This window comes from Calonectris borealis, chromosome 2, assembly GCF_964195595.1.
Source record: "Calonectris borealis chromosome 2, bCalBor7.hap1.2, whole genome shotgun sequence".
NCBI lineage: Eukaryota > Metazoa > Chordata > Aves > Procellariiformes > Procellariidae > Calonectris > Calonectris borealis.
The window spans coordinates 116,854,844-116,877,477 of NC_134313.1; the positions used below are offsets into that span (position 1 = coordinate 116,854,844).

Here is a 22,634-nt window from a genome sequence, read left to right on the forward strand (position 1 = left end):
TAAAAGGGTTGCTCTTGTTTAGTATTGGAAATGCAAGGACATTCCCCTTTTTCAGTGATTCTTTCATGAATTCTGCACAGTCTGAGAAGTATAACACCAGAAATTGAATGAGATCTCTCAGGTCTCTGCTTTTCACCAGTGGGATAAATGAGCTAATCCTTCTGCTAATGAAACCAATTAAGGAAGTGATGCCAAAACTGAAAAAAAATCAATCTTATTCGCATGGAAGTTAGGTGCAGTTTTGTCCCAATGTACTTTGTTACTGTGGGAGTAAAATTAAACCCATATTCAAAATATAGAAGTATATATTGTCGGTATTTCAGAGCATAGTATCACACCTCCATGCAAACTATACTTTAAAATGTATACTGTTTTTGAGTCCTATGTTTTGCTATCTATTGAAATATATGGTAGAAAACTATTTTAGAGTGCTTTTGGAGACAAAAGAATCCATGATCACCATAATAATAATGATGTATCGGAGATTTTATTATGCAATTCACTTTTTTTAGGAGAGTTGGTGACTGTTCTGCAAGACTAGCATATTTGTTATTAGGTTATAACAGGGAGTGACAGTAATTGAAGTACTATAAAGTTTGAAAAATGAAAAAAGCAAGAAACATTTTAAGGGATGTTTTTCAGTGATTATACTTTGCCAAGCTGAATTATCTGGATGAAAAAAGATATTTGAAAAATGCTGAGTTTGTGATAAAGCATATGTTTACAATAGGAGATCCTTTTGGGAAAGGAGAGAATTTGTCCAGGCTAATTTAAAGGGTTCAAAGGGTTCATGCTACACGGGATAGTTTTGATATAATGGTTGCATGGCATCTGGATTGACTGATGGCTCATATGTCTGATCATTAAGTTATTAATGCTTTCTTTGTTTAAGATATTACAAAGGGAAAAAATGTCTGTCAATACTAACATTCTAAGTTTAGGACTGATGGAGGGCCCTCAGCAGTATAGCCATCAATAGTAACTTTACTGAAGAATAAATATTTTCATAGTTCTCGTGATGTTACCAAATAATGACGTACAGGTGCTTCATTGTTCAGAATCATCCCTTGCTTGTTATAGTCACATGTGTGATACTACAGTTAATAGTAACAGCTATAAACTGACATTGAGAAAGTACATTTTCATCTCCTTTTATTTATGTTTGGAATTGTACCAACAAAGTAAATGTCTGTATTTGATCTGAATTTCTTATTGAAGTTGTAATTTGGAAGAAGGAAAAAAAGCCTGAGGGTAAAATGCGTATTTTTAAGTGACTTTATGATCTAGTGTAATTAACTTAAGTTAGTGACTATAAATTTACTACTTTACAGTGTTGATTAGATAAAGTAGAAAAATATACTTTAAGGTAATGATGAAAAAGAGATGGTGTCATAAGACAATCATGAAGTGCCTAGTAAGATTCATAGGAGTTACTATCAAAAGTGTCTGTGCTTTCTGTAATAGATGATCTGAATGTAAATCACCTGAATAAGAAAAGATCAGTCACTTGGGAAAGACTAGATAGCCTGCTAGGTTTTATGGATGATAGCAGATGGGTTTTACTGTAGAGTTCTTGAGTAACATAGAAAACACCCTTTTGTGGAAAGAATCCTCTACTGAGTGAACGTTCTCAAGATCAAAGATAAGGTTATTTTTGTAATTCCAGGAGTCTTAATTCTGTCAAGACTGACAGTAGCCAACTTCTTGAATTTTTCCATTAATGTTTAGTCCTGTTGAAGCTTTGAGCTAATAGTTACGTCTTTAGCAAGAGTAATTTTTATGAGCCCTAATTCTTAGAATTTATTGGAAATTGTCATTTTTCACTAATTCTTGTAATTAGTTAGAGTATAATCCAACCTGGGTCTTAATCACAGTAAAATACATTTGGAATTAGTTTTTTGTGTCTTATATTTTCTATACTCTGCTTGTTGTTTTAACCACTTTTTAAATGCAAAACTCCAACTGTAACAGACTGAAATATTTTAAAATAGGCTGAAATATTTTATATTTTATTGTTTGCCATAGGCCATTACGAATTATCTTTTGGCATTTTGTAAATAATTCTTAAATTTCTTAAACAAAACCAAAAAAAGCCCCCAAAACCCCACAAACCAACAAAAAAATCAAAACCACCACAAGGCAGTGGGCAGTGACAACTGGTAACTTGGAACCAGTTTTCCATACAATTGTATTCTTTATTTCTGTGAACAGACAAGTTTATAGCAGATACATTATTTCCCGCCCCACCTTCTTCTTTGTAGAAACAAGATGGATAATACAGCTGAAAATAAGTCGTTTTAGAGGGAGAAGCACGTGCAATTTGTTGCCTTTTTTCCAGCTGGGAAAAATACTTTACATTAAATTATGTTGGCTATCTTTTTTCAAAAATCAAAACTAATAAACAAGTCTTCCTCCTATTTGAATCAAGGCCATGCAACAGAACCATTCAGAAAGACTCTTCTGGTACAGTCAAGCATCTAAGTCCAGTAGAAGTGGAAAAAAAAAAAAGCTAGTGGGTTTTAAACCTTTAATCACCAAAATAAAAGGAAGGAGCCTTAAGCTTTTCCTGGTAAAACCCATCCTTTTTCAGTAAAAAAGATCAACCTCAGTCTGAAGTTCAGTTTTGGTTAAGGGCAGCATAAGACTGTCAAGTGAGGGAAAGATGAAGGTGAAGGAATGAGATTCCCACTCCTCCCTGGGCAGGGAAGGTCCAGTATGAGGGAGAGAGGTTAAAAATGGAGTAGTGGTGCCTGGATCCTGTCAACGTCCTTGTGACCCAGCTGGAGGATAAGAGAAGTAAGAGCGTGGCTCGAGTACCAGCCTTCTTTGATTTTACGTCTTGATATGGAAGTTAAACGCTTTTTCTCAGCGCTCTGCCTGCTAGCCCTGCTTTCCAGAGGACCAGAGTACACCAGAGACAATTAGAGTAGGTGGAGTGAAGGACATGTGGTTGTAAAGCCACTAGGTTACTGCAAATTGATGGGTAACCATTTCTACTTTACTTTTATTTGTGATCCTTTAAAAGCAGGATTTCAAACTGATTGATTACTTGTCAATTTTATAATGTCTAGAAATGAAAGATCAAATGTTTGTGGTAAGTAATTTGGGGGAAAGAGGGAATTTGAAGAGCAAGGTGGTGGTCTCACCACTACTTTAAGCACTATCACAGTTCCTTTAAATGTTTGTGAATCATTCTCTTCCTGCAGTTAATTTTATTTACTGAGAAGACAGTGGGTTATGGCAAACATAGCAAGTTGGAGGCAAGTTACATCACTATCTAGTGATCTTCATCTGTGGCTGAATTCATGCGATTCTTCATAGTGAATTCTGTGGGTAGAATAGAAAAGTGCCAATGTTTTGTTGGGCTGAGAAAGAAAGGCTTAGTGTGGTCTGTTTAAACCTTGTGTGTATTAATGAAAATCTATCTTTATCTGATGCTTCCCACCGCAAAGGACTAGCAGAAGAAGCTATGCCCAATTGTATTTTCAAATTTTTTTGTCATTTGCAGTTTTTTCGGTGGCTGGTAAGAAGGGGGCATAAGATTTTTATTTTTTTAAAAGGCTTGCTTCTGGTGCTTGGTAGTACCGCTTTTCAAAAAGAAAGCTTTTTTTTTTTCTTCCAGATGGCATAAAATTAGTTTAAACAAAATTATGCAGAAACAGGTTTTGAGGTGCATTATGAATTTAAAAGTTCTCAGGACAGAAAGAATCTTTGTATTCTTGTCTTGTTTAATTGTATTCCCTGGAATTTGTATCAAGCTCAGAACAAGCATTCAGCCTTGGTATAAGCCTTATGCTGATGGAGAATCTGACACATCTGTTGGTTAGGTGTATTTTAAAAAAGAGTTTTGAGAATTAATTTTGTATTTAACTTGAGCTATCCCCTTATTTATTCTGCCAGTATTAGAGATACTGAAGTTAATCTTCAGTGGTCTGTCTGTTGTAAGCAGAAACCTACTCAGGGATCTTATTTCTTGGTGTAAATTAGGCAAGGCAGAACTGTGTTCTGCTGTGATTAGTTTTCCTTCAGCATATATTACCTCCTTTAAAACTAGCTTGCATATCCTACAAAGTATTGCAGTTATCCCAAGAGACATACCCTTTGTTTGACAGATTAAATAAGCTTCTGTTATCAGACATCTTTCTTTATGTAATATCGTGATGGGGACCTCTAAACTTTCTCTTTGTTAGGGTAGTGTTATCTATCTAGCTCAGGTACAAAGAGAAGCTAAAATATTTTAGTGTAGTAGTAATTACTGAATATGTGCTGCATACCAGGAGTTCAGATCAGTGATCATCTAAACTGCTTAATGACAAGAGTGATACATTACAGTGATTATGGCAATGTTGTTCACCAAAAGGTCTTAACACTCAATATGCATAATCAGTGACTCTTTCTTTTGGTTGTTTCTTTTAAAAAGCTGATTGTCAGTGGAGAATTACCTTGATATTGTGTCCTAATTGAAAGATCTGCAGAGTCTTGCTATGTATTGAAAAGTATTGTATTAGTGTTTTAGAAATATTATGTGATTTATGATTGATTGTAGAATTCCACTGGAATTACTTATATATTAAAAAAACTTACCAGTTTCAGCATCATTAGTGTACGGCCTTTATATTATATAATAGGACAGGGTTTATAGACTGGTAAGTTGCATATTTACTGTTGGTTTTATTTTCTGATTGTCTCACATCAGTTCAAAGCTATGATACTTTTATTCTAAATACTGTAATTCTGTGTTAGTATCTGACTAAAAAAAGCCAACCATGTGTCATGGCATTTTCTGAGAAAATAAGATAGAGATACTCCCAATAATTTTATGAATCTCTCTATATTGAACGTATGGCTTAATGATATACAGCTAAATTCATCATTTCCCTCAGATCTGACAGTCAGAAATGTTTCTAAGAGGGTATATCACCATCCAATCTTTGTTCTTGGAGGGTGGGGAGAGGGGAACCAGTTGTGGTCTTGCTTTTGGTTCTGAATTTGTTGATGGTTGTTCTTGGTTCTAAATGGCAATCATAATGTAGCATTTTTTGGTTATTATTAGATAACCTATAGCTATTGTTCACACATTGTGTTGTTGTATAATCTGTCTGCTGGAATTTACAAAGATATTGCTAGGTAGTGTAAGAAGATGTCACGTGAATCTTTCATCCTGTTAAAAGATCCCAGAAAAAAACTCACTGGCTTTTTTACCATGATTTTCAGAGTAGCCATTTTTTCAGATTGAAGTTTTTCCTTTTAGTTAATGGTAAGATGCTTTGTCTTAGTTCCTAGATTAAGAATGATATACCAGTATTCTCTCCGATCTGCACAGGTGGTGATAGACTCACTTTACATTAGGACAGGCCAGTTCAAGTTGAAGGGACATAAAGATTGCATAATTTCTTTTGCCATCTTCTCCTGGCTTTTTCAATTAAGCGAGAGTTTGATACAGCCAAAATATGATTTTGATACCTCAAAAGTAAACCAGGCATTTGGTCATAAGACAAGGCTGTACAAACAATGGAGGAGTTAATGATCTTTGACCAAGCTACTGTCTCAAGCAAAAAAACCCACAATAATTCTAGTATAAGCTTGAAAATTGGCTATCCAAGTAAACATGCAAGTCCAGTTTGCCACTATCCTCATTGTCCTCACCTGTGCATTTTGGGAGAATAAAAATTCCACAATTTGAAGCAACAGAGCTGAGTTTAAAGTTAGTGGTGAATAGATCTAAAGTACTGTGAAAATTTAAGTAGGAAACAAACTTTTTGTCAGGTTTTGGTTTTTTCAGAGCTAAAATATTTGAGTGGGCTTGGTTCCATATTTCACAGCTTTTGGAAACACAAACTCATTTGTCAGACTTTCATAGCATCTTATATTTGTAACCTAATAAAGGATATTGTAGTAAGAGAAGAAAAGTTCCTTCCCAAGTGTATCACTGATGTGAAAATAAAATATGGGCTGAGATGCAGTGAGATGTCTCAGGAAGCTTTTTTTAGCCTATATTTTCTCTGCTTTTTTCTCCAGACCAAATATAAGAAGGTCTGATTCCTCTTCCCTGTATCAAAAATTGTCTTGCTGAATCTCATTGAAGTTATAGAGACCTCATGTATGGCAGACCTGCTGTTGGATGTATAGCATTCTTCACCAAGCTGCATGACTCCTGATGTGTTTGCATGCCTGCAGACAGCTTTGACAGCATCTGCAAAACCAAAACAGCACCTCAGTTTTCCTAGCTAACTGGTGAAAAGTTCTTGAGGAAAAGAAAGATGAAGTGTTAGATGATTTCAGTGCTAAAAAGCCAAACAGTAGACCTCTGAAGCTGGCCACAAAGAAGCCAAACCACTCCATTCATGTAGTGCATACAAGAGTTTCTTTCATCAGTTCCCAGAAAGGGATCAATAGTTGTAAGAAGTCAAGTTAAAAAGAAAATTAAGATGACAAAAACCCCTCAAAAATTCAGGATTCAGGAATGGCTTCTGCAGAAACCCATGATGTGTGTGAACTTTTACAATTCCAGACAGGATGTATTTGTATTACAACAAAAAAGCACTACTAGAGGAGTAACTGGACAATCAGATAGTTAGAATTTATCTGTTGAAAAACATGCCCTCCTCTCTGCCTCTCACCCACTCGGCCTTAAAGATCTTCATAATTTTCACTGTTGTCCAGAAATAAAATAATAAAAACCAGGTTTTAGGACACACTCTGTATTGCTCCCATTTTGAGATACGAGACAATTTGAAAGAGGAGTTGGGCAATATAGATACATTACTTGTCAAGAAGAAAACTACTGATTTAATTCTGACCTAATTCTAACCTAATTTTAAAGTCTTTTTGTGCGAATGAAGAACATACAATCCTAAAGGATGCAGCCCGTGTGGAAATTTGGCTACAACAATCAGAGATTAATTAACTTTTAATGGAAGAGCTAATAAAACCACCATCTATAGTCATCCTGATATATCATGTTTTGGTGAAGCATGCAATTTCCTAAACGCAAAGCATGGAAGAGTTAGGCAGCTGTAGAAATATTATGATTATGGTCCCCACTTGGAGGAGTTCTCCTTTCTTACAGGTGATACACTCTCTAATTGTGTTATCAGTTATTTCATTAATACATGAAACTCTACAACTGCTACTAATCATTATTTGTTTTTGTGAGCAGGGCTTTTTTCTGAATTGGACTTGAAAAATATATTAAAATCTTGAATGATAGAGGTCATCATCATGATGGAATGCAGCTTTCAGAACCTTTGTTTAGTAATGCTCAATTTGCTAGATTCCTGAAACACCCACTGCTTTAGTACTACTCTTCTACATTATGATTTTTCCAGAAGATCCTTGGTAAAATATTAGTTTAAGAGCACCATTCCTAAAAGACAAATACTGCATATTCTATAAGATAGCTTTTAAAAACACTACTTTGATTTCTAAGCCATATGCATTTTCAGCTTTCCTTCCATACCTGAAGACATTATAGAAGGAGGTTTTGGCAAATCTTGATTTCAAGTTAAATGTCCATAGAATAGAATCCTCCAAAAACTATTAGTCTTATATTTAGTGCATAAGTGTTCAGAGGTTTGTGAATTGTGCTTCAGAAGACAAAAATACCAGAGAAAGAAACTTTTAAATGGCAAGTGTACTTTTCAGGAAAGAATCTGTCATATAGATTTCTGTCAGGTGAAGTTGCCATAGGATATCAATATACATTTACTAAGTAGGACTCAAAATGAGAAGTTCTTGTAGAGAGTTGTTTATGCTGCTGGAGTTTCTATTAAATAAATAGTTCTACACTGAACAGATAAAAGTTGCTGTTTCTTTTGTCACTGGCAATTACAGCATAGCTGTGCAGAAATGATCAGATTTAAAAAAAAAAAAAATTACTCACCAAGGATTTTTTTTAAAGCTGATATTTGCAATCTGCTACCTCAAAATGTGAGATATTAATATTTGAATTAAATGCTCTGAAGTAGCTTGAGACTAGTTGCTAGCATGAATAGTTAGTGTTAAATAGCTCTGCACAGATCTGTTGTGCTATACTCAGATTAGTTCAATAAATATTGTAAAGAGATCTCATACAGTTTCCTGTATAAGTCTTGATTCCTTTCTGTACTCTTCTATTTGTTGTTGTTCATAGGCTCTTTAATGTTTTATACCTTAAATATCTGTTGTATCAGGATCCTTACAGAGCTTGATTATTCAGGAGATGACATATTATGGTCAGAGTTATCAAGATGTTACCTTGTACTTTCTTGGTTTTTGCATTTGCCTTTTATCCCTTGTGTTTTAAGTAAATGGTAATTTGTTTGGAGTAGGTAAGTATGCCAAGTCCAAATCCTTAATAAGATTTAAATGCCTATAATGTAGCTTTTGACAATAGGTTAAGACTTCAGAGTACCATCTCACAAATAAGGATGTTTTTCTGCCTAAAATTCTTTCCTTGAATTAAAATGAAATTGATTCATCTACTGTTTTGAACTATTCTTCTAGAACTATGTATCTTACTAATTTTCTTCATTTTAGTTGTTCTGTCTCTTAGCTTGTCTTGGATGTTCAGCTATATCCTCACTTGGATAGCGCTTTCATCAGTCTGCAAATTCTCAATAGAAATGAATTCATTTCTATTGCCAATAGAAATAAAAATCAAAGCAGTTATTATTATGGATGTTATACATAATATTTGATTTAAAGGAAGATATGATTAGAGAGAGCCAGATTAGTATAAGAATTTCAGTTGGTGTTTTTTTTGTTGTGTGCTCATTACAAATGTCCCTCTTAGGCACTTAATCGATTTGAAATGTATTTAAGCTTGAGTCATTTGTCTGGATTTTCATCAGACTTGAATTCCACTGGTCTGTAGGATTTTACCATTTCCCTGCTTCTTTAGGTATTCCAGTGGCAGGTTTTTGTTACGTATATATGTGGAGTTTGGGGTTTTTTTTTGTGGGGTTTTGTTTGTTTGTTTTTGTTTTTGTTTTGTTTTTTTTTAAATACAAAAGTGAATTGTAGAAGATTCTAGAATAATCTGTGACTGGCATTTTTAATGCACTATGTTGAAGAAAACTGGTTTTATGTTGTTACAAGGATAACTCTTCAACCAAGTCATGTGCATCTTAAAAAATACGCTGTCTCTTGAGACTGTTCAAAGTTTAATACATTAAGACTTCAGTAATATTTTACTACATTTTTTCTGAGTGCTATATACATATAAAGTCTATTTGCTTGGCTTTTTCTTTCATTTTATTCAGACTCTGTTCAAAAGGTGTCCTAAATGCCTTATAAATTCATTTTTAGCAGTAATTTTTCGGGCACACTCACAAGGAAAGTTTGTCAGCTCCATTTCTGGCAGAACAGGCAAATGTTGCATGCTATCTTCATGGCTGCTGTGCTGTTATGTCCTGTTCAAGGCAAATAGGTCCATTAGAAATATGGAATGTGCTTGAAGAATGTGGGTGAGGATGACTGGTAGCACAGTGAAATCCTGGCAAAATTTGCTAATCATCTGTGCCTGTCTTGGAGACTACCAGTTCAGTAGCCCTGGATTAGTGGATTACCAGTTTGTATGTGTGTAACAATAAGGTAATTTTTTTTAATCATTGTAAAAGCAAAGGGTTGAGAGACACGTAGCTGGTGTTTCTTGTGAATTAGCATATACAATGCTTTTAGATATAGAAACCTCTTCTTTAGTGGTTTGGATAAGCATAAATGCCAAGGTTGTAATTCCGTAAGGTGAGCTTCCAAGTATTCTAGCATTTTTGAGAGCTGATGAAATCATTATTGTGACTAAAATCAAGAAATAAGATATAGCCAGGCAAATTCCTGAGTTAACAGCTGTAAGAATTCCCATAATTTGGCTAGCACCAATTTTGCATAGTTTTTGCAGTATGTTTCACATTGCATTTGAATTCTTTCAGAACTGTCTTGGCTATCACTCCAGGATAAATTACTTCATAGGCATCTTGAAACATCGCTGTTGCCTTAGGAATAATATTAAGAAAGATAAAGGCTTTCAAAGTAAATTCAGGCTTTTTAAGAGAGACTTCTTAAGATACACAATCAAATATCTGTCTGGCTCATGAACACAACTTAGGAACAATCTTGTTCAAATTTGACTGATGTGCTATTAAATGATTTATTTACACTTAAGACAAATACTATTAATTTGTAGCTCTCTAACTCAATTTTCCACAATCCGTAGAGTTCTGTTGATTCCGTAAACCAGTGTTCTCACACTTACCTCCCAACAGTCCTTTCCCCTTTCCATATTGTCCGCCCCATCCTTTCCCTGGAACATCCTCAGCCCTACAATATTTCTGAGCTCTTACAGGAGCTGCTTCTTTCTGCTCACATCTCCGGGTCTGCTCCCTATAGAGCACTCTTGCCCCACCTAGAAACCCTGTCCAGGTTACCTCCAGGTTGGAAGAACTGTGCCCTAAGACTATAATTTGTTTTAATCTAATCTTCTCACAACGATGATTCAGTTTCCTGTTTAAGACATCTTATGTGAAGGGTTTTGAATGAATTTTATTGTGCTTTAAACTTATGAAGAGATTTATCAGCAAGCACCACTGTGTGCAGATTTTTGTACTCATCTATGACTGACTTCCCTTGCTGTTATTATTTGCTGTTATCTACATAAAGCATTTTGTTACATTTTTTAATAGAGGCTTTTTTGTTGCTTAAAAAATCCAGTAACCATAGTTAGTGTTTGAGTGAAATTAAGTCTTCTCATCTCATATTTTATAAACTAAATTAGAAATAGAAACTTTCTGTGGGCAAAGTGACTTGTTTCTTGAGCAGCAATGAAATCATGTAGCTTAAAAGATTGCCTCCAAAGGTCTTAAGCCTATTTAGAGAAGGTTCTTATCAGAGAATTATTAATATCTTTTGTAAAGAAGACTTGTAATCCTACTGGCATGAACTGTCCATCTGTGACTATCTACCTTTCAATGAGCACTAAGAAATATTTTTACATCTTTTGATTTACTTTAACATGTTCTTCTATATGTTCTCTGATTATTTGGGCAATAAACGAAATTGTTATCCTGTATTAATGTAGCTTACTGGGCATTTTTATGCAAAAAAAAAAAAAAATTCCTAGCATGGCAGGTTGAGATGTTCTAGATACAGTGCAACAGATGTTGTTATTAGGATGGAGTTCAGCTGATTGCAGTGATTGCTTAGAGCTACTTTTGTACCTCTAGATTCTGGTCCTGAATAGGAGTCAATATTCTTGCAGTTTAGGGATATGCATGATATCACGCAAAATATTGTAACCGTGGATTGAAGCAGCTATTTTAATTCTACTTTTTCTTGCTTTTGTGGGTCTTGTGAAATGTTAAAGATTTTTTCCCTGATGATCACAAGCCACTTTACCTGGCTTGCTAAAAGGAACTGGCAGATTTAATTGAAGCGAAACTGAATGGCCTAATGGAGAAACACTATGAAAACGTCTAACCGTTTTAGAATAATACTGTGTCATAATGGGCTTATATCATTAGCAACATTCATTGAGAAGTTGCTGCTCTTCTGTGTTACCCACTATCAGAGTGGAATTGGTTCTGAAAATCTTTGTTGTTACACTTTTGGGCAAACGCTTCTGCTTGAAGCTCTTTAACCAGAAGTCTTTAACCAGTAACTTCCAGTCCTGTCTATGTATTTGGTGTAAGCACACTTTCAGAGACAACATTCATCTCTCAACTACAGTCAAAACAATCTTCTGTTTCTATGGTTCTCTAAGCATTTCCCATCAAAAAATCTTGTGGCATTTAGAACAATGTTTCTTTCTTTTGCAGACTAAATCATTAACTTTGTAACTTTTCAAACCTTGTAGGTATAATCTCCAAGCTAAATAGTGTCTTTCATGGGGCTGGCATTTACACATTTACTTTGTTGTCTTTTGTTTTGCTTTCGTATAACAAGCATGTTTCCATCAGTTTGAGTGGTACAATAGTTAATTCTACTGACCTATTATACACTTTTCTTATATAAAGCATCACAAAGTGAACTAGGGTTTACGTTCAAAGAGAACCCTTTGCTCATCTCTTATATCCAGAGGAAAAAAAAAACATTGGAAGACTAATAGCTTGGCAAAATTGAGTTTCCATGGTTATCTATATTAAAATAGAGGAAAAGTCATTGGGTCGTCTGGTTAAAATTGTGATTATAAATTACATTTTTACTTGTGTTATGATGCAATGTAATGAACTAGTTAAAGTTTCAAACTTCACAAAAACCCCCGCCTGTTCAGTTCCCATGCTGTGTTCTACATGTGTCTTGAGCATTTTGTGTTCAGAGCCTTTGTAGGATTTAAGCTCTGGTGTATTATTTGAATTTATGACAATTGCAGAGTACTAACAGAAAGGAAATGCTGTGTCATAAAATCTGAGCATTAATTCTCAACACATCCCACGGGTCCTGTCTCCCAGTTGCACCTTTTCTTTGTTTATGTGTGTGTGTTCTTTTTAAAGTCTGAGAACGATCTGAAAGTAAATCTATGTATTATTTACATCTATTACAGGTTTTTCTTACAGGACAAAATCTAGCTCACAAAGATTGCTCTAGCAAAAGTCTTTTGTAAATATACATACTCAATGTAATGATAATTCTTAACTTTTCAGAATAGGGATGTAAGAAAAAGTATTTATCAAGCTGTTTCTACAAATCTACATAGCTCTCTGACTAATTGCTATAATCTGGTCCAGATAAAGCTTGATGGTGTCATAACTTCAGAAGGCTTGATAGTATTTTAAAAAATCTTTACCTAGGTTTTATCTACCCTTTATATGTTTAAGATAGTCCTGTAAGCTATCCTTGCAAATCATAGATTTGACTGCCCACTGTTTCTCAATGTTTAGTCAAATCAATTTATCTATGAAGTTCATCAGTCAGATGAGGCTTGGGTTGGCTGTCTAGATGTGTGTTTGCCATTAGCTAAATCAGTGGTTTGTGTGTCAAAACCTCCAATGTCTCAGAAAAAGTTTTAATGAAGTCTAATATTAAACAATTTGGAGAAAGGTAGACTTTCAGTTTATTCATTATCTGCTTAAGTACAGCTTAAAATTTGGTAAAACTTGTTCAAGATTTTCAGTTAAAAAGCAACAAATGCTTTTATTTTTCATAGAAAGTTAATGTGGTAAAACTTGTAGGTAAAATATCCGAATTTGTTTTTTTTTGTTCAAAGTGGTGTGACAGAATGTGCTGTATTATTATCTGCTTGTCTCTCTCTCATATTTACTAGATCTTGTCTGTGTGGGAAGCAGTTCACCCTTGTTCTGAGGGGAATCATGAAGCAAAACCACTGTACCCACCAGAAATTCCAGTGTGGTGTTTGCAGCAGGAGCTGTTAGATTCTCAGTGTTTTCCAAGTGAAATCGCTTGGGTGTCTTTAGAAACCGGACTTGGTACTTTTGTTTGTGTATGTGTTTGCAATGGAAACCAACCGCTGTAAAGTTCTCTGCCCTGCAGCTAGATAGGATTTTGACTGGACCTCAGTAGGAGCAACTTAGCTTTACCAGTTCATCTTTTACTTCATTAACTTCCAGTGATTTATGAATGATGCTATTGGGGGCGGCAAGGGGACTCTAAAAACTTAAGAAAATGCTTGTGGACAGTTATACAGTATAAATGTGTTAAGAAGCTAAACTATACAAGTAAACCTATGAAATCTGACAACAGTTAGGCCCTATCTCATGCTTCTCCCTATATGTGTGTCCTATGCATCTTAACAACAATATTGAAATCCTTCTCTCAGATCCTGCCCCCGTGTATGTCTAGCTGACCTTGCCTGTTGACCAGCTAAACTCTTGGAGAGTGGAGTCGTGCAGTCATGCGGCAGGCTGCCCTGCTGTGCCTCCCAACAGGGCCTGCCCGCAAACTTCACTGGCAATCACGTTCCCCACCTGCATGTTATGTCACAGGATCAGTGCCTTTCTACAGCCCGGCAATTTATCTGCGGCATGAGGTCTCACATGCTTGATGGGCCTCCAGTTTTATTGTCTCGAATTTTAGAATAATAGTAGGTTAGTCATTTACCCTGCAAGGAACATAATTTTGGAGGTTTCTTCTTGTTCGGTAAATGGTAGAACCTAAAAATCTTTCTTTACTCTAGATTAAACCTTATGCCAAAGTGAGATCGAATGTATAATCACAGTCACACTCAGATATGTCGTTACACCTGAGGATCCTTAATGATAATATATATGGAATATAAGTGATGTGTACTAGTACAATCTTAGTCCTCCTAGTATCACAAATCTGCATTTGGTTTTCAGACTCCTGCATGTATATGATTTGGTTAAAAGAAAGTGCCAATCTCCCCTCATTATGTACAAGAGAAAAATAATAATGTGTACATGCAAAACATGAAGCCAAGACTTTCCCAGTGAACAAGTTAAATTGAAGAATTAAATATTTTTCGTATCTATTTCACGTGATACAGTCAATATGAAGAATTTGCATGATTTAATAACACCTCTTTCTGTGAGTCTTGACTCACATTTGTTGTGGCGTTTATGGCAATGCTTGCTGGTCATAGGATGATGGATTACTGGTATCACACTTCTGTTGAAGGGGTTCCTTTCAGACCTCAAATATGCAGAGTACTACACAGAAAGCCATTAGTGAATATTAGAACTATGGCTGTAGAATCATTCCTCAGTGTGGGCTTATAGACTAGAACACTTTCATTTTCAAACATCTTTTAGCTTTTTTAACGTGTAAGGGGTGAAGAATTTTTCTTCTTCCTTCAGTTCTCCCCTTGCGCCAATAAAAATTGCTGACAAATGCAGTCTTATTTGCGGACATTAATTATTAGTTGTATAAAATCACCTCAACAGATTTCCATCAAGACTTTTTTTCACGCAGAGGTAGCTTTTGCGCACTCTTTCACTAATCATAAAGGCTGCTTTGGATTTGACTGGACTTACTAGATCAACAGTCCTTGAATTGGAGAAGATAGTTTTACGGTCTACTGAGAAACCAGTTTTACATGGAAATGAAATGTAAGAACAAGGGTTGGAAAATGTTAAGGCTATGGTACAAAGTAAAACATACCTGTGTGAGCCAAGGACAGAATAGTAGCCACTTTTAATTTCCTGACTTTTGTTAGCTTGTATTTCAGTCTCCTTATTTAAATGCTCCTTTTGCCTGCATTTTTGTAACTTATTTGGAGGGATATATTGGCCAGCTTCTCAGCTACTGTATGCTGACACCAGTTAATCATGTGTTTCTTTGTCTTTTAGTGAAACTCAAGATTCTTATGTTTATGTTGTCTTATTTTTCATGATTTGTAGTATAATTAGGAGTGCCTGGCTTGACTGTTTTTGATGCTTTGTACATATTAAGTTTCATTGCCCAGTACGTGGGATTGTAGACAGCATTTACCAGCTCATTAACCTCTTTAAATTGGCTGCGGAATGGATTATTTCCTGTCGCCATCGCAGGTCAGTGGATGGATTACACTCCAATGGACTTTTTCTAGAATATTTGAAAAATGTTAAGTTACCACAGCATTGATTGACTGGCATGATTTTTCTAATTTACATGTTTTTTGGGGGGGCACTCCAGATGAGACAGTAGGTTAATGTTGTCATTCTTCTGAAGTCAGGAAAGGCAAACATAGACTAAGAAAACCCCATTAGTTGATCCTGTTCCTCTGAAAAATGTAAATGTTTTATACACATACAGCATGTTTTCAGGACACCATTAAGCATAGTGTATCTTTGGACCAGGATGAAGTGCATATGACTGTGTGGTCTCACTGACGTACTTGACCACTAGTAAGCACCTGTCTTGGACCTGTTCTTAGGAAGTAACAAGGTCAGGAATGGTAGCCTTTGCTTCTCTAAGTGTCGAAAGTAGTACCCTAGCTTTCACAAAAGCCATATATATCTGATAAAAAAACCTCACAAACCTTATTTGGGCTTGACAGTGGACTCCAACAGGGTTGACACCGTCATTCTTTAAAATTGGGACCAATAATGTTATACTTACCCAGTCATGGACATTTGGATAGGTAGGTGATTTTGCTGTTCAGCTGGGCATTTTCAATAAAGTAAAATGCATTATGAGAAGGAGCTTAAAAACTGAAGACTCTGGGATTATATTAATTACAACTGGATACTTGAGTTTTCTTTTTGTTCTGCCTGAGTAATTGCCATGTAAAGAGCTACCTTGGTGTTACCTTCTGTTAGCTGAGCAGCAGATAGAGCTGTGTGGTTCCAGACTGTAGCCTCGAAACTTCTAAGGTCAATAAAGACTACTGCCAAAATAAGTCCCAACCAATCAGGAATGTTGAGAGAGCAGACACTAATACTGCAGCGATTGAATATTACTTCCCTGTACATGTAGGCAGCACATATATAAAAGTTGCTTACAGGTAGCTGAATACTAAGAGATGTTATAGGTCCTGAAGCCAGCAGACCACAAAGCCCTTTATACTGGTTGCTAAGTCTGTCCAAGCTCTGTAAGATTGTCATGAAAAGACATGAGCAGGCTTTGTGACTAACTTGCAGGTGTATTAATTATAGGCACTTTGGAATAATTACATGGTCTCATTATAGAGTGTTTTTTTAAATCATTTAAGATTACAGAAATGCATCAAGAAGAGTCAATTTTTCATTGCACACTGCATAAATGAGATAGATGTCATATTAGATTTTACACATTAAGCTAATAACCTTGTCACAAATAACAAGACTTCTGCTATGCAGGATTCTAACTTGAAGGAACGTCTCTGATTTGTTCATGACACTGAAAACCATAGTACAGATTACAAACTTGAACCTAACTTTTAAAGGTGCTTTTCAAGGTGCCTTATGAAAAGAAACTTACTTGCTTTTACTAATTGTTATTTGCAGGAGTAAATACTTTATTTTGTGGAAGTATGTATACTGAATATGACACTGAATATAGCTTTTCCTCCTGAAAGCTTTTCCATAGATAGCTGCTTGTTTTAACTGAACTGATTACTAAGCTGCTCTTCTCATAAATGTTTACAGCTTCACATTATGCTGTTAGAAATCCAAGTCCCAGTTCATCAGAGCACAGGTACACCTGTGCTGATGCTGTGGGTATCATGACTTAAAGTTAATTGGTCTGATATACGGATACTGAATACCTGCAGCTTTGTGTTGCAGTCATGGTGTTCTGTGCTATTGGCGTATTGTCAGAATCTTAGACAGTGTAATTGGATATCTTTTTTTTTTTCCCTGGCCTTACTACATATTATGTATATATTTACATCTCAATTCTGTTCTTAATTCTAAATGTTGCATCCAGGAACTTCTAGTTTTCAGTTATTAATACAACTACTGAATTTAACTGTTATGTCACATACTGTCCTTATTATTATTATTATTATTGAAATTATATTTGTCAAAAATGGGACAAGTTTGGTTTTTTTCAGGCTTGCCTGGCAAAGTTTTTGCTTGTACAAGCTAAAGAACTGTGTGTTCATGACACTTATTAACTCCCAAATTATATTTTTTGTATCATCAGTATCATTTGAAAATTCTTAGTCCTTGATTTGTTACTTTGTTTTTAATATGCTATATCATATTACAGTTCACCTAATTTTATTTAATTTCCTTTTCTTTAATCCAGGGTTGGGAAGAAACTGTGGATGCTGCAATTTCTTACTTGTTAAGAACTTGTTTGTCAAAGAGCTCTAAGGAACAGGCCCTGACTCTCAGCAGCCAGTTGTGCATGCCCAAGGATACTAGCAGGCTTAAGAAGAACATCACCGTCTTCTGTGATAGATTGGCCAAAGGTGGTCGCCTTTCCTTAAGTACAGACTCAGCCACTCAGCAAGCTGCTGTCATGCCAGGTAAGACATGAAGTGCATGTTCATAATTCAAAATATGTATTTGTATATTAAAATTAAAAATTATGCACATCTGAATGTGTTAGCAGCTTGTTTTTCACTGGCTGTGTAAATCAAACACTGGCTGTGATGCTGACCAGTAGAATGAGTTAGGTAATAAGATAATTTTAAATCTAAGTTTTATCTCAATTTGATCACTTATTGCTGGTCTTACAGCATATGCACAGTAATACAGCAAATTAACTCCAGATGGTCATCTTTATGCTCTAAAAGCCTTATCATTTATTTCTTTGCACTTTCCTATTGACTGTATACATGTGTGCATTTCTAACGTGATGGAAAAGTGAGGAGTGAAAAGTCCTACTTTCTTGATACAGAAATTATTATGGTTGCATTACTGGCTTTATGGCATATGCATATGACTAATTATGAAGTAGTGATAACATACTGAATAAAAAAATCTGCAACTTTATAAAGTACTAGTTGGCTGGGTGATATCTCACAGAAAGCATGAAATTAAAAATGAAACTAATTTAAGTAGGTGTTGAATAATACTTCTCAATTGGAAAAGGAACGTATTGAAGATTTCGGAGTGTTGCACAATGATTTAAATGAATGTTGTGGAATTATGATTTTTTAAAGAAATTTTATTCATGTCCTTTTCTATATTCCTGCTCTTTAGTAACAGTGGGAGCAAAGCCACACCTTTTCTGTAGAGTCTGAATGCTCGCATCTTTGTACTGGTGCAAGACATTTTCTTCCTGCCTTTTTTCTCTAGTGAGCCAGGCAGTCTCTTAATAAACATCAGATACTCCTCCTGACTTGGAAACAGTTTTTTTCCCAGCTTGCTGCTCTGGGTTTGGATTGGATGTTCATTCAGCTTCATAGTCTCCTAGACCACATAATATCACTATGGTCTTTGGCCTCAATGACCTACTTCATCTACAGCAGTCTTCACATCTGTAGGGAAAAATATGTATTGTATGCACACTTCATGCTTAAAATTGGGAGTTTATTATTTTGTCTTCATGGGTGTTGTTTTTGATCAAGTTTGGAGTTGTGTTAGGGCAGTATCTTGATTTTCTGTATTTTGTTTTCTTACATTACAAAGAATAATTTTATTCCTGTTTATATAGTCTGAATGGCCTGTGCAACGTTTCAGCTACTTAGAAGTCCTTGTTATTACTATGCACAGCCCTCCTTTGCATGTGCTACTTTAAATGATTTAGTAAAACAGCTGCAGACTGTGCAATGGTAGAAACTATATATATAATTTTTCTTTAGTGTTACACTATGCCCATATCTGGAAGTGGACTGATAATCATGTGAAGTGAAGAAGTGAGCCAGAATAAGTGTGAAATTAGTTTTACAAATTTTTGTTAGTATTTCTTTGCAAGACTAAAATACATGTTAAGGGTATTTCATTTGTTGAACTTTGAAAAGATTATATAGGCATTGTTTTTCCTTCTAAGAATTTTGGAAGGGTATAAATACCTGCAGTTCATCTTTTTCCTCCTAAGCTAATAAAGTGAATTGATTTAATAAGGAAATTCACTTCTGCCTGTTCAATTGACTAGTGTTATTGAGATCAGGGGGCTATTCAATTTGGTAATGATTAGTTATCTTAGGAAAAGAGTAAAATTTTTAAAAATTGTAAGCAAATTAGCAGAAATCTTGCTCTTGATGAAGGACCTTGGGAAAGTGGTCTGGTCATGCTCTCCATGTTGCATATATAAAGACTAAAATTTTAAAAAATGTTAAACCCACTGTTTTCTATTACATGAGGCCAAAGTAACACCAAGAAGGCATGAGTGACATGCACTAGAATAATTGTGGTACAGGTAGACAGTTATACTACCTCTCAAATAAAAATAATACAAGGAAGAAATACATTCCAAGCGAAACAGAAGATATTAGAAGTATTTAAAAGATGTGTAGATGAGGCGCTTAGGGACATGGTTTAGTGGGCATGGTGGTGTTGAGTTGATGGTTGGACTCGATGATCTTAGAGGTTTTTTCCAACCTTAATGATTCTATGATATTTGACTGTGGGCTGTTGGCCATGTATTGATGATATGTGGGACCAGGATTACTGTTTCACATGAATAGTGAAAAATTAAGTACCTGTAAGGAGCTGGTAGAGACCTGGTATAGCAATGTCCCACCCAACATAAACTTTTTTAGCTATACTTGAAATGCCCTTTGGCCATGATTTACATTAAAAAGAATTAAAATCTGTAATCCAAATACAGATTCCAAAATAAATTATTTTACTTGCAAAATTGCTGATTCCAGTGTGTAGCCCTTTTGAATATCAAATCACCTGATTAAGAATCAAAATTATGACCTAATTAGGCTAACACTTCAGAGTGTCACAAGAAGGTATCATTTAAAGAAATTATAAAACCTAATACAACTTTCTTATTTTCATTAAGAGTTCAGCCTGAAGCCTTGGTAAAAGGGTCTGTACATTTATGCATTTACTCATTAACTGTTGAGAGAATATAGTTTTTTGAAAAGTATGGAACAGCTTAAACGTAAGAAATTTCATCTTCATTTACGGGACAGGCTCATTAGAGGTAAATATTTCTGCTGAACACTTAGAATAGCATAGTATTTAAATAGTTACTCTCTAGCAGGACGTGCTGTATGCTTTGAAACTGTGAGAGTGTTTGGACAGACTGTAGAAAACTGCAAGCTTTCTTGGGAGAATAAAGATTCTACTGAGGCTTTTAAAATATGTTTGTCTTGTCACCTGTTTGGGTTTTCAGTGGCTATCTCTACATTGGCAAGTAGTGTGGTCCGTTTGTTACAAGCAGATATGCAGGGGGAAGTAATTGAGGCTGGCAACATGACTTCTGTCATCTGTGTGTTTCAGAGAGAGGTTGAACTAACTCTGTTCCTGTCCGATGTACTGATCCTCCCTTAGCTGTCGGAGTGCTTTAGGTGCATTCCCAGGATTCATTTGCCTGGTTAGATTCACCTAAAAGAAACAAGTTCATGTGCCCAAGACCACTCCTCAGTGTGAAAACAGTTCAGTTAGTGGGGATAATCAAGAAATTTGCCTCACTCTTGATTCCAACTAAAAATACCTGTTCAGTCTATGCTAGGAAGAAATTGAGAATGATGTCTTATAAAAGGGAAACAGTATACAAAATAACTATATGCTGTTGAGTAAAGAGCTCTTTGATAATGCCTATAAAATAGAGGAACTTCTTCTCCCAGTCCTTAAAGGAGGGAACAGGTAGGGGAGAATGAGGTAGAATTATACATGGAGAAGGAGATGGTGAGAATTGAAGTTGTATCCAAATATTTATGGTTAAATATTGGATGATAATGTAGGGGAAAGTTCTTCAGGATGTTTAAGCTCCAAGCCAAGCCAAAGATGGTCCTGTAATTGTTCAGTAGTGTAACTGTCATTAGCTTGAGGATCTTGTTCAATGCCACTTTTTCTGAAGCCCATTCTTTTTCTTAATGGTGGAAACTCCTTTTTCTATAGCAACCAACTTTTAAAAATTTGTTTCAAAGTGCCTAGGACACTTCTGGCATTGCAGCGCTATAACAGTAAGCTGGATTTCTAGAAGCTATTTTTAATATGTTCAAGATGGTGTACCCTGAAATCTGGAGAAATTGCCTGAAGCCACATTGAAAAACTGATTATTATCTTTAAGTGTGCAACTATTTGAAAGATGCCTTCAGAAAATAGTTATCAGTATTTGTAGTTAATCCAAGAATATATGTTGGAGGTATGCCATGGCCTCTGCTGTGTCTGATTTTGTTCCTTATTTTCTTTAATGGCTTCAGTAATGGAATATGGAGCATGAATGTTAAAATTGTGGCTTTGCAACAAGCTAGCAGTAGTTTCAAGCACATTGAAAGTGCAATAACTCTGATCTTGATAAATTAGAGGAAGGACCTGAAGTCAGTAAGATGATGACTCTAGCAAATAAGAATCAGACAAACTAAAAGTTGAGGCATAATTCCTTAAGCACTGTTGCCATAGGAGAGTCCCCTGGGGGTTATAGTGGACCAGGAACTGAATAAAAGTCAGCAATATGATCCTGTTAAAGGCAAATTCCAATTTTGGGTTGTAGTCATGTGACTTTAATGAGGAGATATATTTACTTCTTTCTATTCTTCATGAGAAAGATTTGGTTGAAATTACAAAGTAACACAATTTAAGAAAAACTTAGACAAATTGAATAGAGTTCAGAGAAGAGCACAAAAAATATAAATGCTTGAACCAATTTTGCTTTTTGTTTCTTCTTAGGGAAAAAGAAAGATAAGGTTGAGGAGAGACATGGTAGTTTTCCAGTATGTAAAATGTTCTCATAAGGATGATTAAAAGTTAATCAGAATCATTGGCTAAATATGGTTATAACTGTAAGCCACATCAGGCTATATCATGTACTGTGTTGCCTTTGGCAATGCATAAACGGTTGGATGAGAGGAACGGTGAGGGGCTTGGGGAGTGGTGCCAACCCAAAGTGTGGGTCAGTGCCAGGGAAGTGCTGGGGAAAGGTGCTGTAGACCACCCAGGTTGTCATGTATTGAGCTTAATGGGTGTGAGAATTTTATAGCATAAATCCTGATTACTTGCAGTGAATTAATTCTGTAGCTTTTAAGTCTCTCATAATATCTGTGTGTTTTTCAGGATTGCTTTGAAAACCTTAAGCAGTCTCAGCTGTGGCTGTTTGGAGACTTGTTTAGGTGTCAGTCTGATTGATTGGAGCTCTATTTGCAGTATTTCATAACCTGTATTTTGCGTATCTCAGCTACTCTTTGGCTAGAATGTGATCCTGCTTTTCCTATAGTA

At 35.5% G+C, this 22,634-nt stretch overlaps 1 protein-coding gene across 2 annotated transcripts in view; it reads left to right on the forward strand.

Annotated features, from left to right (window-relative positions):
• BBS9 (Bardet-Biedl syndrome 9) overlaps positions 1-22,634 on the forward strand; it is a 313,308-nt gene that overhangs the window by 141,338 nt on the left and 149,336 nt on the right. For both annotated transcript variants that reach the window (XM_075143047.1, XM_075143048.1), the window contains one exon: positions 17,599-17,821. In XM_075143047.1, the coding sequence (XP_074999148.1) occupies positions 17,599-17,821 (223 nt within the window). The remainder of the gene's footprint in view (positions 1-17,598; positions 17,822-22,634) is intronic.